Source organism: Genypterus blacodes, unplaced genomic scaffold, assembly GCF_046128005.1.
Source record: "Genypterus blacodes isolate CSIRO-AG114 ecotype Tasmania unplaced genomic scaffold, CSIRO-AGI_Gbla_v1 ptg000061l_1, whole genome shotgun sequence".
NCBI lineage: Eukaryota > Metazoa > Chordata > Actinopteri > Ophidiiformes > Ophidiidae > Genypterus > Genypterus blacodes.
In genome coordinates this window covers 4,288,663-4,305,182 of record NW_027466873.1, presented here as the reverse complement: position 1 = coordinate 4,305,182, position 16,520 = coordinate 4,288,663, and the positions used below count along the sequence as shown (strand labels likewise).

The following is a 16,520-nucleotide window of genomic DNA, read 5'->3' as shown; positions in this document are numbered from 1 at the left end:
GATTTTATGTCTTGGGATGAGGTACAACAATTAGGTAACATGATTCATTTTAGTCAAACCACCTTTTTTTATTCTATTCCTTTCCTTAATTAAGATTCGTGACTTTGATTCCACATAAACTTTTCCCCTTGTTCCAGTTTAATGATATGATTCCTCACCTCGGTCGGCAAAACTCCAGCTAACTTGGCTTACCTTTAATTACATATTCATGTTCACACACACACAGGCAATCGAAACAGCGGTAAGATTCCCCCGATTTAAACTTTGTTTTGGAATAAAAAAAAACAACAGAGCGAGAGTGCATTGCTATGAAGTGAAGGGATCACGTCTTCAAAAAAGTAAATAAAATATGCATCCTCTCTGTGCTCATTACAGATTTATGAGTCTTGTTAAAAGAAAAGGTGGCGGCTGCCTTCTATCGTGTCTGACTTTCAAATTCACACTGCACTGCTGTCAAGTGTTGTGCTCCAGATTCCGTCCAATGAGAGGCCGGGAGGGCTGAGTGTGTGCCATCTTACGACACCCTGTTCGGAAAGAGTTACTTTGGGCGGCTGAGAACACATTAGAACTCCTCATCTACAGTGCAAAGAGTGCTTGTCTTAATCCTTTCATGCATAGTTCATCAGTCAAAAAGTTCAGTTGGTTCAGCCAATCGTGGGTGTGTGTGTGATTCTGAACAGTAACACTGCTGCATTAGGCATAATGAGCATTGGGATTTGCTGTGGGAGTGTGAAATAGTTTTGCTGCTTCTGTTGCAATTTTTTTTTAAGAAGTAAAAACACACGAGCATCAAATCAATCCAACACCCACAACCGCACACACATATACACACACATTGCTCCACTAGTCCTCATAAGAAGTTTAGTTTATTATGGGTTTATTATGTGTGATTCAGAGGTCATAAGGTGTGAGGGCAGTGGATACTTTTGAGAGGAACCCAATTAGATTCTTCCTGTAAGTTTGTATTTGGTATGCCAAGCCAATTACATAATAAATGGATTTTGTTGCCTTATGTCGTCCCCTGTCACCCTATGAGTAACACACTGAATCCACTCTCAATGTCACTGTTGAGTGCCTTAAACCAGAAATCCTACAGTGAACACACACCGTCACACCTCAAATCCACAGTAGAAGTCTGCTACAGGGACGTCACACAAAAACACGGGAGCAACCTTCCATGCTGAAGCCCCATTACAGCGTAACCCATCACCTGAAAGAGCAGGCAGAGGCAAGGGGGGGGCGCCTCAGGACAAGGGGGTGCGGGCCAAGCGTGCAGCGTGTGGGTGTGAGACTGAGACGCGGACAAGGGACAGGACCACAAAACCCCCCCCCGACAGGACGGCGTGTGGGCCGCCGGACAGACGATGAGCTAAAGAGGAAACCGCAAGACAGCAACACAGACCACCAGGAGTGGGTGTCAGAGCGACACGCAAACCCACTTACCACCATCGCTCGTATCCACTCAAAGTGCCAGGAAGCCAACATATCCTCTAGGATTTGGCTTTTAGGCAGTCGGTTGTCCTCCCAGGGGCCTGGTTTAGGGTCCTTGTGGATAGATTACAGTGAGAGTTTCTCTTTACTACCCAGAGGAATGAAAGTGCAATGGTTACAAAAAATGTGTTTTGTTCCATCTGGGGCCTCAATGTCAGTTATAGCAAATATATGTTTAGATAAGCATATATATATATTTAAACACAACCATAGCCACAATCATAAGTGCTCTCCACTAGAAATGGAAGAAGATCCTATGCATCATTTCAATTCACATGAGTAACATTTAGGTATTGTGGACAAAACTCAAAAATAAAACACAGATTGTAAAGAAATGAATGAGTTAACGAGAGTTGACAGGATAGGAAAAAGAGGGAGAAAAGAGAGACAAAGAGAGAGATGCGTATCTGGGGGGAATATAGACGGCGAGATCTGATCCACCTGATGTGTGTGCGTGTGTGTGAGACAAAGAGAGAAAAACAAACAAACAATGCAGCGTATTTTGCATAGAGAGACAATACCCTCCTTCCATGCCTCTTTCACCCTCCGTCTTGTTGTCACCCCTCCGCCCCCTCCTCTCTATTAGCCAAACATGATTAAAATGCAGTTCCAACCAGTGTCTCTGCTGAAACAATGAGGGGGAAAAAAACTGTGAAGACGGCAAGAAAAATGAGGCGGAAAAGTCAAAAGCATTTACCTCGTGACGCTTTTCATCCTTCACAGGCGCCGAGAAGAAAAGCAACACGCAGACACTAACTTCTCCTCTCTCTCTCTTTCTCTCTCTCCCTCCATCTCGCCTCCATTCTCCCCCCTTGTGATACCTGAGGACAACCCCGCCGCATCACGGGCTCAATAGCCTCGCCAAACAACATTTCAGTCACAGCTTTTCTCCCGGTGCACTGATATAATTCCCAGGTCTCTCTTTAAGTCCGATTGCATTACGGCATGTCTCTATCTGAGCGATCGGTTCCGCGCCGTGACTGACTGGAACTGAGACGGGGGTGGCGGGGGACGGAAGGCCGTGGTTTGAGAGAGGTTGATGCAGAGCTCCATGTGCTACCTGGAGATAAATCGGAAAACTTGCACTTCGTCTTTGGGGAGTTCACACGGAGACGGAACGCAAATCTTGTTTTTTTTTTTTTTTGAAATGACACGGTGCAGAGAGAACAGGTGCGATTCAGCCGCTTAATGTGACACGTGCAGGGAGAGAGGGAAGCAATGGAGACAGATTGAAAGAGAGATAAAAACTGAGAGGAAGAATGAGAGGAGCATCAAAATCTGAAGTTAGAGTTGACTGTAAGGCCTATTGCAAGAGGACATTCCATCGCTTTAAAGAACTTATAAACTATAACTATAAAGGGAGGAGTTGGACTACAAGCTTGGTGACTCTTAACCACATCAAGACCATTCAGGAGTTGTAATATTTGACTAAAACTCATTGGAATGCTGGGGGGGATTTAAACACAATGAAAAGAAATTGCTATACAATCCAGGTCTCAGATGCGACACACACTTCATGGCTGTTTGAAGAAGAACGCCTTTGGACATCGTGTCGATAATCAAGACTAAGAAAGTATGTTTTCATTTCATTTACAAACAACTCTGCAAATGAGGGAGTGGAGGAGAAAAAAAAGGACTGGGTAGAAGAAGAAATGAAAGAAGGGAAGAGTGAGAGGTGAGAGGGAGAGAGAGAGAGGGAGAGGGAGTGAGCGAGCGAGCACACTGAGCAGTAAGCCCTTGAGCAGGACATGATTGCAGTGTGTATCTTATCTGTGTCAGGTCCTCCTGAGGCTAGTGGAGCCTAGCTGAGCGGAGCACGAGCGCTTCAGTGACCAGCCAACCGTGTGAGGGTAATCTCCACACTCCTTCAGCCCCCCCCGCCTCTCTCTCCCTCTCCTTTTTCCCCAGTAAACCCCCTCTGGGAGGCAGGACACACAGCTGAGCCACACACACACACACACGCACACACATATATAAGCAAGACCCTCGCGCAAACACACAAGCACACTGGCACCCACACACAGAGCCTAAAGGTGATTGTCAGCTCTGGACAGTGAGCCCATAGGTGTGAGGAGACATCACAGGCTACATTGCACACTGAACCCCCCGCGGCCAACCCGGCACTGGCTGCATGCTGCTGCTTTCTACTGTCTGAGTCTCACAAACCGTAGGTACACCTGCACTATCTGAAACCATCTAACACACCAACGCTGCAACGCTGTATCCCCGCTCTGTGATGCTTATCACTCAGATCACATCCACACACATGAACATGGCGGACAAAATGGAAACTCGTCAGACATAAATCTGAATGTGGCACAACCTGTCAACCTCCTTAATGTTTACCTTATGGAGTCAGGAGAGTCAAGGAAAAAGGTTTTGTTTGGTTCCAGGTGGCGGCGGCTAGTTTAGACAGGGAATCTAGGAAACCTGCTGTTACCGCAACAACCACACTGTTCCCTCCCCACATCCTTTATGCTGTATATACAGTACATTTACAATTCCCAAGTGTACAATTTCCATTATCTTTGCATCTTACAGTTTGCATTATGCCACAGTGTGATAAAGTAGAACGTAAGATCACATTTGAATTTTACCTAAAAATAGAGATCAACAAATGTTTCCATAATTTACTGGCGAAGCTCAGTGAAAATGGAGGTTAAAAACTAGGGCAGTATACTGCTAACATATTGTATGTGTGTGTGTGTGTGTGTGTGTGTGTGTGTGTGTGTGTGTGTGTGTGTGTGTGTGTGTGTGTGGTGTGTGTGTGTGTGTGTGTGTGTGTGCATGTTTAGAGGGAAATAAGAATGCAGCAACATTTCATGCTGAAGGTCAGCACACAGCGCACACACACACACACACACACACACACACACACACACACACACACACACACACACACACACACACACACACACACACACACACACACACACACACACACACACACACACACACACACACACACAGAGGAGGGGAAGGGAGAAGGAATGGGTCCATGTCTAACATTCTTTCACCCTTCATGTGTCTGCCTGCTTGGCTTTAACAACTGAGCCGTCCCCATCAATTAGTCTAGATGCTGGACTTTCATTGAGATTAAGTGACTAATATCAGTGCTTGCTCACAAGAAAGACACTTTTCACGTCTGCCCAACAATCTGTTACGTCAAAACACATGTGGTGATCCAAGGCAAAAAGCCTGCAAGGGGTCCTCCACGCAATGAAAAACAGGTGCTGTACTTTTTGGCCATGTAATACCCCATTTAGCCTCTGGAGCAAAGGTTATCCAGCTAATAGCTGCCTTGTGGTGCTCAGGGAAGAGCCGTGCACATGGCCAGTCTAAACATCTGGGACGGATTGCACATACTTGCAACATATGCTTCAAGTTCAATTAAAATGAGGCCTTGGCACATTTATTAATCTTTTTTCCTCTCCTCTCTTTCTCTCTCTCTTCCTCCCTCTCTCCCCTATAGCTGTGTGCCATAAAAGAGGCCTCCTTTGACCCAATCTTCATACTTCTACAATCTGAAGCACAGCCATAAGGTACCCGAGAGTGTCAGTTCCTCATATCCAGTGTAAAAGACAGATTTGTTAGGCCTTGAAAGTGCATTTGTTGTGCACTTAACCAGGTTTTGATGGAGAGAAAAGAGAAAAGAGACAGTATGATGTGTAGAATGAAAAGGAGGGGAGGCGGCAGAGGGGTTGATTGAAGGGTGGATGGGAGGGAAGAGAGATATAGGCAAAGAAAAAAGCAAAATGCCCCCCTTTCAACTTCCCTACAGCTTGAATGAAATGCTAACAGTTGAGGGGAGCAATAGATCAAAATGTATGAAGCCAGAGTTGGTAAATTGTAGCCTTTGTGTCGGCTGTGCTATCCGCCAGCCCAGCCCTGTGTGAGCACAGAGAGCAGGGCCTTCTTATGTGGAATAATCAGTTTGGCACCAAATCTGACAGAGGCCACACAAGCTGCCGGTGTGCCTCATTTCAATATGAAAGTCCAAAAAATGTATTTCATATAATCTGCTGCTTTTCAAATGCATGTATTTTTATTTTTTTTTCTCCCTGAGAGGAGGCAGGGAATGCAGTGATGGAGAACAGAAGTGAAGAAGGAGGAGGAGGAGGAGGAGGAGGAGGAGGAGGAGGAGGGAAAAAAGGTTCAAGGTTTCTCAGTGCACATCTTCACACACACACACACACACACACCCTCCCCCTTCCCCCCACCTCTACATTTCAACCTTGGAACTTCACAGCCATGAAACTTTGCGAGAGGATGTAATGCTCACGTATCTGTGTGTGCACGTCACCCAAGCTGACTTCCTGGCTGCCTGCCTCACTGATTGCCTGACTGGTTCGACGTGCTGGTTGGATGACAACTTGACCAGCTGCAGTATAAATGTGTTTTTTTAACCCCTTTTTGTTGTAGGTTTGCACTTGTGACCCCTGGCAAACTGCGGCTGCGGCTGCACAGAGGTTGGAGACGCATAACTACATTCAGCACAGAGAGAACGTCCTGCGGCAAAATCATTTTCAGTTATCAAATTGCCTGGTCAAAGGCCTTCGCAATTACCATTGCAAACACCTCCAGTTTGCCGCTAAAAAGATTACCAAACCAGACCATGCAAATTACCGCACCGTAGCCTGCTAACCTTTATATTGCCGGAGTGTGGCTGTGAGGCATCAAATATCAGCCCAGGTAATTTCAGATTCAAGTTCATTCAGTCAAGGCACTTTACAGTTTTCACGGTAAAAAGGCTCGGACGTCAGCGAAATTATCTAGTTGTAATTCTGTCTCACTTACAGTTTGCTTAAATCGAAACACACTCGGATATAAAGACATTAGGTATATATAAAAATACGTATATATATATGTATAACACAGTATATTCAATAGGCATTTCAAGTTGGCTTCACAAAACACCTACCAATACTTTAGATGGATACAGAGCTGTACCATTTCGATTACCATTCCCATGTGGAACGTTGACAAAGTGCTACATCCTATCCAGTGGCATTTGTTTCAGTAGCTGTTCCTTCAGTGTAAACGAGCAGAGGTAGTAAAGCAGCCACCTGTTGTTACCTGATAGTGTCTGGACAAGCCCAGATGCTGTTTTACTGGGACATAAAGGAGCAGTGAATGGGCCTAAATAGCTAACTAAGCACTTTATATGGGTACATGTTCTCAGGAAACGGGGCCGAAGCCCAATGGCAGCGGCGTAATTTGGACACAGCGTCGGGCGGAAAGAACGTCCAAATTGCAGCACAAAGACCCAAGCACAGCACAGGAAAGAAAGGTGAGAAATGTGCAGCGGGGAATACCTACAGAGGAAACTTTTCAAAAGGTTAAAAGGTCACATGGAACAATCTGTGTACATGTGTATGTGCCGCGGGCTGAGAAAGAACTTCACGGGGGAGGAGATGGAGTCGTTTCAGTCGTCTGTTTGTGTTTCCGGTCTATGAAGCAGCAGTGTGTGAGCGTGTGTGCATGCATACATTTGTGTATGAGTTTACGCGCGAGCGCATCCCCGACACAAGACATAATTACCTTGTCATCCTTGTCAAAGTCCTCGTCCTCGTCTTCCAGCAGGTCCTCCATAGCTTGCTGACGGGGGAGGAAAGAGAAGAGGAGGAGAGGAAATGAAACCATTTGCACATTAGATAACAAAGGGTTAACGTCATCAGCACATTAAAGCTGCTTGGTTATGCAAGAGTTTGTTCAGAAGGATGGAAAGCGGATCTCACAACTGTTGGATGGGTCTGCATTAATATGTCATAAGCTTCAGAGCGGGGAAGAATTAGAATTTAATTTTAGAAACATTGTGTTGTTCAAACATGTTGACACTTGTGGAAATGTAACCAAACACTTCAGCTTTGAATTTCAGGGGATTAACGTCCATTCACACACGCAAATTGCGTTTCATTAAAGCATTCAAATCTCACAATTCCCAGCAAAACTCCTCGTCTGATTCTGCTCTGTCTCGCTTCCTGACCTCTCTTAATCTTTGCGGCCCTGTGTCTCTCACCTCCGGGGTCATTTCTGCACACCCATCTATCTTTTCATATCCTCACACAGGACGATGCTCCACAAGAGAAGAGAAGAAGAAAGCCCACAGCGCGCAGACGTGAGAGAAACAAAGAACAGCAACTATGTGCTTCAGTGGTCCACAACCGATGGGACTGGAGCTGGTGTAGATCCCGAGCCCCAAGATACCCAACACACACACACACACACACACACACACACACACACACACACACACACACACACACACACACACACACACACACACACACACACACACACACACACACACACACACACACACACACACACACACACACACGAGTTGAGAAGAAGAAGACATATGTAGGTTATGGGATTTAACAATGGTTGAGATGCCAAAAAACAAGAATTTAGTGGTGCAGTTATAATGATCATGTTGTGATACCTGCGCATATACATACATAAATACACACACGCACACACGCCGTATGGTATGTATAATGAATTAAAAACAATAAGATCAATGCTGGATCATTCACACACCCCCTCCCTGTCAATCACACATCAAAGCTACAAGGTCATACAGTGTTGCTCCTAATTTGCATAAACACCCGTATGATAAGCCCCTACAGCTGTCAACTTCAACTCCATCTCCTCTCATTGTTGTGCTGCACAGTGCCCCCCCCCCCGCCCCCGCCCCACCCATAAACCCCAAAAAACCCTTCGCCGCAACCCCCTCCAGCCCCACTGCCGTCACCCCCACACACACATAACCACCTCCACATCGGCACAAACTAGTCTGGAGAAATCCAAAAATCATTACTTAACAAGACAATAGCTTTTGTCCTTTCTGTTTTTCACTGGAATAAGGGAGAGGGGGGGGCGGCGGCGGCGATGTGGCGGCTGACATAAGCCTCTTATGTAAATGCAGCTTCCCACATAAACAAAGAGGAGTTCAGAACAGCAGAGTTGAGAGGGTACAGTCAAATGTGCTCTGCTCCATTGTGTGTGTGTGTGTGTGTGTGTGTGTGTGTGTGTGTGTGTGTGTGTGTGTGTGTGTTCTATCTATAGCCAAGAGTCACCAGGGCAAACGTGCATGTATGTGCGCATTCAACTTCTTTGGTAAAACTGTCTGACTCTCTCGCAAAATGGTTATTCCCACTTCACTAAGTCTCCATCACTGTCTGATGAACCCCTCCGCCTCGTTTATTGATTGAGAATACACACACTACTGCATTATACAAATACCACAGAGGGAGTACTACTCACGCTGAGCGCAGACAATAGATGTAGATGTGACACAGTCAAAAAAAAAAATCAAAGCCCTCTGGCATCTCTAAACAAACCCGAGTATAACTCTTTATAAAGTCATCACGGTTCCTCCCAAATCCTTTCACCCGTGCCAAAGCGCAAACATAATGGATTCCTCCGTACACGGGGCTTTGCTTGGGCATGCCTGGCACACGCGCCCAACTTTAAACAAAGGGAATGAACATGAGCTCGCTGGAGAAGCATGACCTAGAGAGACAAGAGAGAATGATAGAGTCGTTTGTCTCCCTCTGCTCTCGCCGCTCTGCACTCTCTCCTCTATTGCCCCCCGGTAACAGAGAGAGAGAGACAGAGAGAGAGAGAGAGAGAGAGAGAGAGAGAGAGAGAGAGAGAGAGAGAGAGAGAGAGAGAGAGAGAGAGAGAGTTGTGTTCCCCGCAATGAGACACAGTGTAAAATTAATAAATAAAGAGACGCGGAACATGTCATCTGCCCCGAAGATTGCCACGGCTAAATGCTTGTACGGAAGCTACTGTCTCAATACGGGATGATATAAATTACCTCAGCGCAGGCTATGAATTCCAAACATCTCTCTCCTTTTCTCTCCTCCTTTCATCCGTCTCACACTTTTTTTTGTAGACCTGTTTGGTGCACGATATCATTTGCCTGCTTATCCCTGCATTATCGTGTTGTTTGAATTACTATCATTACGCTACGGCGGCATCAAAGCCTCGCTGTCGACAGGAGCTGGCGACGCCTGCAGAGCTGCTCCAGTCAATTCAATATCGGCTGAGGTGGGGATTAACATATTCGAAACCTATTCAAACCATACGGGAACGACGCGGGCTACTCTTATAGATTACACTGTGCCCCGTAAATACACACAAAAGATGGCGATAATATAAAAAAAAAAAAGGCCGCAAAGAATATAAGTGAGCACAATGACATTGAGAGTTCAAAACGGCTGAGTAAGTATGAATACATCTGTTTGGCCTTAGTGCCTCACAGCTAAAAAAGCTGATTTGAGAGAATTTCATTACCGTTGCATTGGCTCGGATCCCAACACATGTTTTCCCGACATCATTTTGATTATTTCCTCCCATCTCACCGCACTCCACGTCAAAGCAGATCAACCCTGTCGGAAAGTGTTGCAAATTAAAAAGTGTTGCCATAAACAAACAATCGCAGGAATTGTCAGCCTTCATCCTGACAAAACCTTGGCTACTACACAGAGTCGTTTTTTAATGTGAATGGCTTCATTTTCCGTGACACCACAGTCAAAACAACTCAGCTACTGAATCGATTCGGGCGCTGGAAGTTGTGTCGTGTCGTCTTGTTTTTGCTGTCTGGAATGTGTGGATGAATTCCACAGCATCAAGGCCGCAAATATGACTCAATATTATTCTGTTTTGACTGACATTGCACAGCCACGCAGCTGGAACTTTGAAACCTGTGTGTTTTGTGTCTTCATGTTAGCAGTGGTTTGCATTCAGCCTCACATACCAGATCTTACTTTGTTTATGTTCTCTTTTTTTATATATATAAAAAAAGAAAGAATAGCTGCAATTTGGCTGGAGTGAACTAAAAAAAAGGAAATGGGACCAGAGGCAGATGAGAGTAATCCTGTACTCAGATGTGATTAATAGCTTGTTAGAGATGAACAGCGGAAGAAGAAAGAAAACGGTTTCTGACATCCTGCTGATGTCCGAGATCAGCAGCAGGAAATAACCCGGCTTGGTCCAATCATCACCAGGGACGTCAATTTTTGCACAGCAGCTATTTGTGAATTTGAGAATTCTGTCTAAAAAAACAATGTTGATGAAGGATCAGCTGCTGCTCGCTTCAAAGACGCCACTACGCCTTTGTGGGAAGCAACAATTCAGTAACTTCAGACTTCCTGGCATCATAAACCACCAATCTGGGAGATTTAAGGTCACTCAGATTCTGACATCATCATCGCTGGTATCTACGCTAAATATATCACTGTAAACTGTGACATACAAATATAATGAAATATAATGAATGGGAGAGGGGAGTGGAAGAGAAGAGAGTGATTTCTATTTATTCATAGCAATATTGCTGCCGTCATGTGTTCACAGTCATCTATGATCATAAAAAGGATCCGTGTTCACTCCCTCTCTCTCTTCCTGCCTTATAAAACCGTCTTCAATGAGCGACGCAAAGTTTACACCTGCCTCTCCCAGGTGTTAAAGAACAGCCTCACTTTCCTCTCCCCCAGCCATGATAAATCAGCTCCGCCGCATATTCATCTGTATTCCCTCCTCCTGTATTTCTGCAGTCATACGTAAGTAACGGCCAAACTATAAAACACAAATATCACACATAATGCATAATAATAAAATATAAGCATTAATCCAAAGACGCAGTTTTCAGCGGAGGCCGTTTGGCAGGAACCAAACCCCAGCACAGCCCCTTAATAAAGACACTATTTCTCCCATTTGTGCCTTAAAAACATAGAATTCTTTCAAAATTTGGTCCCTGGTGTCTTTCTCAAGGACACTCCTAAGGTCACAAGGGACCGAAGCAGGGACCGGAGCAGGGTCATCGTCGTGGCTCCTTGTAGTGTTGTGGTGAATGTAGTTGCCAAGGTGATCTTAAGCTCCTTGCTCTACTGAAACCAGGGCAACATCTGTACCTGTGCAGTAAATTGGGTAAGTTATATTTCATTCTGACACAATGTATAAAAAAAACCTTGAGAAATGCAGTTTCCCAACTTTAACAATTAAACGACTCTCACAGCTTATAGGATGTGACCTGGAATCATTAGAAGAAGGTTTGAGCCAATTTAAGAAAGCCAAAGCTGAGGACAGACCAGGCATTAAAATGGGGGTGGACCAGGATGGCGCAATGAAGAGAGTACACACACCCACACACACTCCACAGAGGGGAAGCATAATCCTACCACCTGATGTATCCCTGCATCACTTTCACAGAGATGCCGCTCAGCTCGCCTCTTCCTCTCCGTGGCCGGGCTGAGTTCACTATCTCTCTCTCCTCCTAACCTTCCCGGCGACGGCCACAGGGGGAACTGACGCCGAGTCCGACATCCTGATGAACACGAATGCGTACTTTCCACTCTTATATTCTTCTATTCCTCCGTCTCCTCCCGCCCTCCATCCTTGTGCTGCTCTTCCTCTTTGATACGTGAGGGGGTTTTAACCTTTCCAGCTGCTAAGGTTTGGCTGGCTGGCTGTGGGATCTCAAGGCCCTATTTGGTATGCGCTGTCCATGTGTGTGTGTGTGTGTGTGTGTGTGTGTGTGTGTGTGTGTGTGTGTGTGTGTGCGCGTGCATGCTGCCTGCGCCACAGACTAGTGGAGGGCTGTGCGTCTGATAAGAGCTGCTGGCTGAGCCTGGCTGACCCGTGCAGGCCCTTCACAAGCTGTCAGAGCCGTGGCCCTCAGAGGGGGGCCCTTCCATCTGCACTGCCCCAGCCATGGCTCAGCCAGCAGGGGGGCAGAGAGGGGCGAGACCAGGGTGGTGCCAGATCTTGGGGCTGCAGATGGGGGTGAGAGAGGCGGGACTGCATGAATGAAAGCAACCAAATATGTTGACAACGTTTAGTTTATGATCCTCCATAAATCTGATATTTAAGATGATTTTCTCTCGTCTTTTTGATATTCTAAATTCTGGAAAAGGTTATACTTTGCTAACACACACACACACCCTCACACAAGAAGACACACATCTGGAACCTTAAACTCAGGTTTCAAGCCGGGAAAAGAAACAGCTACAGCTACAGCAGGCATACTGTGTAGACAAAACAACAACAAGTACTGAGGCAGACACCCTGAGCTGCTGACGTCGTTAGCAAAGAGCACAGACAGTTACAAAGGTTCGACGTGATGAAGCGGCTGAGACAAATGGAGGGAAGGAAGAGACGGAGAGACAGCGTGATGAAAAGGAAGGCTGGGAGGATTCTGCCGTGGCATTCCTGATGCTCCCGATGCTCCCGTCCCGCTTCAAACTATGCCCGTCTCCTGTCTGTCTGCCTGCCAGCCTGCCATCCTATCTGCCAGTTTAGCAGAGACGGAGAGGCAGCGAGAGGAGCAGAGATGAGCGCGGCGATGCCGGGGCGGCACGGGGGAAATCAGCGGGGCACAGGCGCTCGCAGTTAAAAGTGACATGACCTTTTGATTTTGTCACCTGTCACCAACTGCCATGTCTGACTCTGCACTGAGGAGAACCTGCCATCTAACGCCGCTTTCCTCTGCCGCCGCCGTCTCTCTCCCTCCCTCTCTCTCTCTCTCTCTCTCTCTGTCGCTCTGTCTTTTTCTGTCTCCTGCTCCCACTCCGTCTCCTCTCTCGCTCCCCTTTTCTCTTTCCCAAAGTTGTGGGTTTACGGCGAGAGAAGTGTAGGTGTGACTTTCCGGAGGAGCCGAGAAGGCATAATAGGCTCCTTTTCCTCTTTTCCTCCCTGCTCTCCTAATATTTATCCCCCTCTACCTGTGCTGAGCGTGGCTCTTAATGAGGGCAGATGTCAAGGCACGGCGTGTTTAGAGATGCACAGAAGCTTCTTTGAGGTGCAAAAAAACAAGGAGAAAATAGAAGGGATAAAAATGGCTCAGAAGTCTTGTTCGAGAAACGATACATGTTTCAAATAGAACCAGACGTTATTTTTTGTCTTGGAAATAAACCAGATGCTTTTTTTTTTCTCTACGGTGCTGAACAATATCTCGCTATCACACTGTCTCCCTGCGTCACAGTCAGGGAAGTAAAAGCAAGTAAGGAAAAATAGAAAGACACAAGTTTCGACAAATAATAATAGTGGCAATAAGTCGATTAGTTTAGATTAAAGGCGATTCAAGTCTGCCAAGGGGGTTAAGCTCTGCACATGCTTATGCAAAATGCTCTGTAACTCTACAAGAGGACGTACAGAGGGATGAAGGTAGTCGACTCTGTATATCCACTGGATGCATGTCTGTTAGTGGGAAGTATCTTCAGGCCATTAAGGTCTTCTTCTCTGTAATGGTTTGGCAGATCCAGTGGGTGAATCCGTGTAATGGTCTGGAGCACGGGATAAAGAGGATGGTCCTCCAGTGTGACGAGGCCTAATTGCCCGTCATCGCGTGGTGGAAAGAGACATCACCGTGTTCTATATGTGCCCGCGACGACAGCCTGCACGGAAATTAACACCTTCATAGCATCTGCTGAGGGCCTTTCTGGGCCAACAGAACAGCAAGGAAGCTTTTCTATTGGGACGTGTCACTGCTCGGTCATCTCAACACTCATCATATACACACACACGTGCACGCGGATACGACACAGACGAACTGATGCAGACACACACGCATGTGCGTTTGCAGGCTTTAGTTGTCTGTCCTCTGCTTGACCAAGCCCCGCGTACTGGAAACACCCTCTGTAGCAGCCAGGAGATGGGACTAAGCCCCGAACTGTTCCAGTTTTCAAAACAAGACAGAGACGGCAGAGTGAAGAGTGAAGAGGGTCGTTTCATTTAAGTGCTCCTCTACATCCTGACAACGGGAGACCTCACACAAAGAAGAGCGACGCGATAAGCCTTCCTCAAAGCGCCGTCAAGGTAAAAGCTGCATCACCGCCAACGTGGAGTGAAAGACACACGCACACACACATACACACACCTACACACACAGCCCTCCCTTGTCCTTGTTTGTGTGTTTGTTTTAGAGAGCACATTATCGCGTTAAATGCAGGTCAGCAAACTGCGCTGGTGAAAGGAGGACAAAAGTCAGGGTTTAAGGGTCAGGGTGCTACATGATAAGAGAGAAGGTCGGCGACCCCACTGGTGCATCAGCTCCTTTAATTGCTGTTTTCAGGACGCTCCCGCTGCTTAGCAGGTACCGGTCAAGGTTGGGGCGAGGGTAAGGAGCGCTGATCCAGGATCTGTTTGCTGAGCAGCATGTAACCACACAGCAGTCAGTGACCCTGAGTGGTGAATTACGGCGTGCAGAGAACACAGTGTTTGTTTATCTGCCACAGACGGGGGCTGTGGACTGTGGTTGTGGTGTAAAATCAGAGAAGGGCCCTCACATTGAACCCATCAGATGAAGCAAGGCCCTTCAGTTCATTAGGAAGTCTGTACTCAAGTGTAGAGGCTTTTTCTTCCTCCCCTCCTCCCCTCAGCCCCCCTCTACTCTTCTCTCTCCTTCCCTTCACAGTGAGTTCAGCTGGGATTCCTTTGGCATTACCCTCACCCCAGAACTGTTGGAAAACCACAGTGCACAGGATGCTGACCCTTACTCGGCTGAGCACAATGCTTTAATTTTGCATGTTGTTTAAAGTAATTAGAAAGGCTTCGCCCCCCCCCCCCCCCCCCCCCCCCCCCCCGCCCCCCCTATTTTCTTTTCTATTCTCCTCATTTCTTCGCCAAGTGCAAGAGGGAAACAGTGAGTCCGCCATGACTTCGGCTTGATAAAGACTCAGAAGAGGAATCCGAGAGACCGGAGAGGAAGCGCGGAACGCTGATACGCTCTCGCTCTACCTACTCCCCACCCCCCCCCACCCCTCCGCCCCCCCACCCCCCACCCCTGCACCAGCCGCAGAATGAGAAACTGTCTGAAAACAAACAGGGACAGGACTCGGGGGAAACACGCGTCTGTATGTGTGTGTGTGTGTGTGTGTGTATAGCCGAAGCAAACGCAAATGCCTGAATATAACGAATGCTTACACCACCATATACTGTAGTGCTTTTACTGTGTATTCAGATTTTTTACGTAAGACAGTCAGAACATGACAAAAATAGTACAGTGCAGAAAGACAGAGAGTAAAAGAAGATAGAGAGTTCATCAGATTCCAATCCTGAGACAGTGAAGACGCAGAGACAAGAGCACTCGCTGAGTGTCAGGGAGGCTTCTTTGTGGCGCTCACGCTGCTCTGTATTTTTCAGCAGAACTGTCACAAAGCATTAATGCTGCTAATCTTTGATGATTAATCCTGCTTTCTTCACTGACAATGCTGTGTGCGCAAATGCACGGGAACATACGTCATGCAGACACACACACACGCACAGCGCACTTTTATCTCTAGAGTACATCCCTCCACGCACCTTTTCCTTTGGCCTTGAGCTCTGCAGGACTTGCATGAAAAATGCACCATGTGTGTGTGTGTGTGTGTGTGTGTGTGTGTGTGTGTGTGTGTGTGTGTGTGTGTGTGTTGGTGTGTGTTTGTGGTTCGGTTTTACACTTTGTGTTTGTTTGCTATAACGGGCTGTAAAACACCGTCATCTAATGTACATACTGTATATAGAATGAATGCATCACACACACACATCTGCACATTTGGTAAAGACACACTTGTAAATATCCCACTGCTAACCGGCGTCTTCCTCTGCATAACTGACTCACACACTCACACTCACACACACACAGTAAGATTGCACGACGAACAGGAACAAACAAAGAACATCCCAAATGCTACTTTGGGCTACAGTTAATTGTAATTTAATGTAATAATAAATGCTGCTGGTTATAGCTTGTGGGGAAAATTGTCAAGTCACAACAAACCTGAGCCCAAGTCAGGTAAGCCCGATGTGTAATATATAACTGGACTATTGTAATACAGCCACAACTCACAAAAACCCAATGTTACACTATCGCTAAGATGACACAAAACATTAACAACAACGACATTTAAGATCCCACGTCATGTGCAGGCATACATGTCCGCCTCTCCTTTATTCCCGGAGTATAGGATAACTTTCTGGAGCTGGAAGGAACAGTTGTCATACTAAAAGGCACTCACCATATGAGTATCAACAGTATCAAC

The 16,520-nt window shown here is 46.5% G+C and overlaps 1 protein-coding gene across 3 annotated transcripts in view; it reads right to left on the bottom strand.

Annotated features, from left to right (window-relative positions):
- mctp1a (multiple C2 domains, transmembrane 1a) overlaps positions 1-16,520 on the bottom strand; it is a 109,285-nt gene that overhangs the window by 14,879 nt on the left and 77,886 nt on the right. The window contains exons 17-18 of one of the 3 annotated variants that reach the window (XM_076154185.1): positions 7,033-7,089; positions 1,444-1,545 (exon numbers count right to left, since the gene is read on the bottom strand). In XM_076154185.1, the coding sequence (XP_076010300.1) occupies positions 1,444-1,545; positions 7,033-7,089 (159 nt within the window). The remainder of the gene's footprint in view (positions 1-1,443; positions 1,546-7,032; positions 7,090-16,520) is intronic. The other 2 variants (XM_076154186.1, XM_076154187.1) reach the window with 2 other exon arrangements.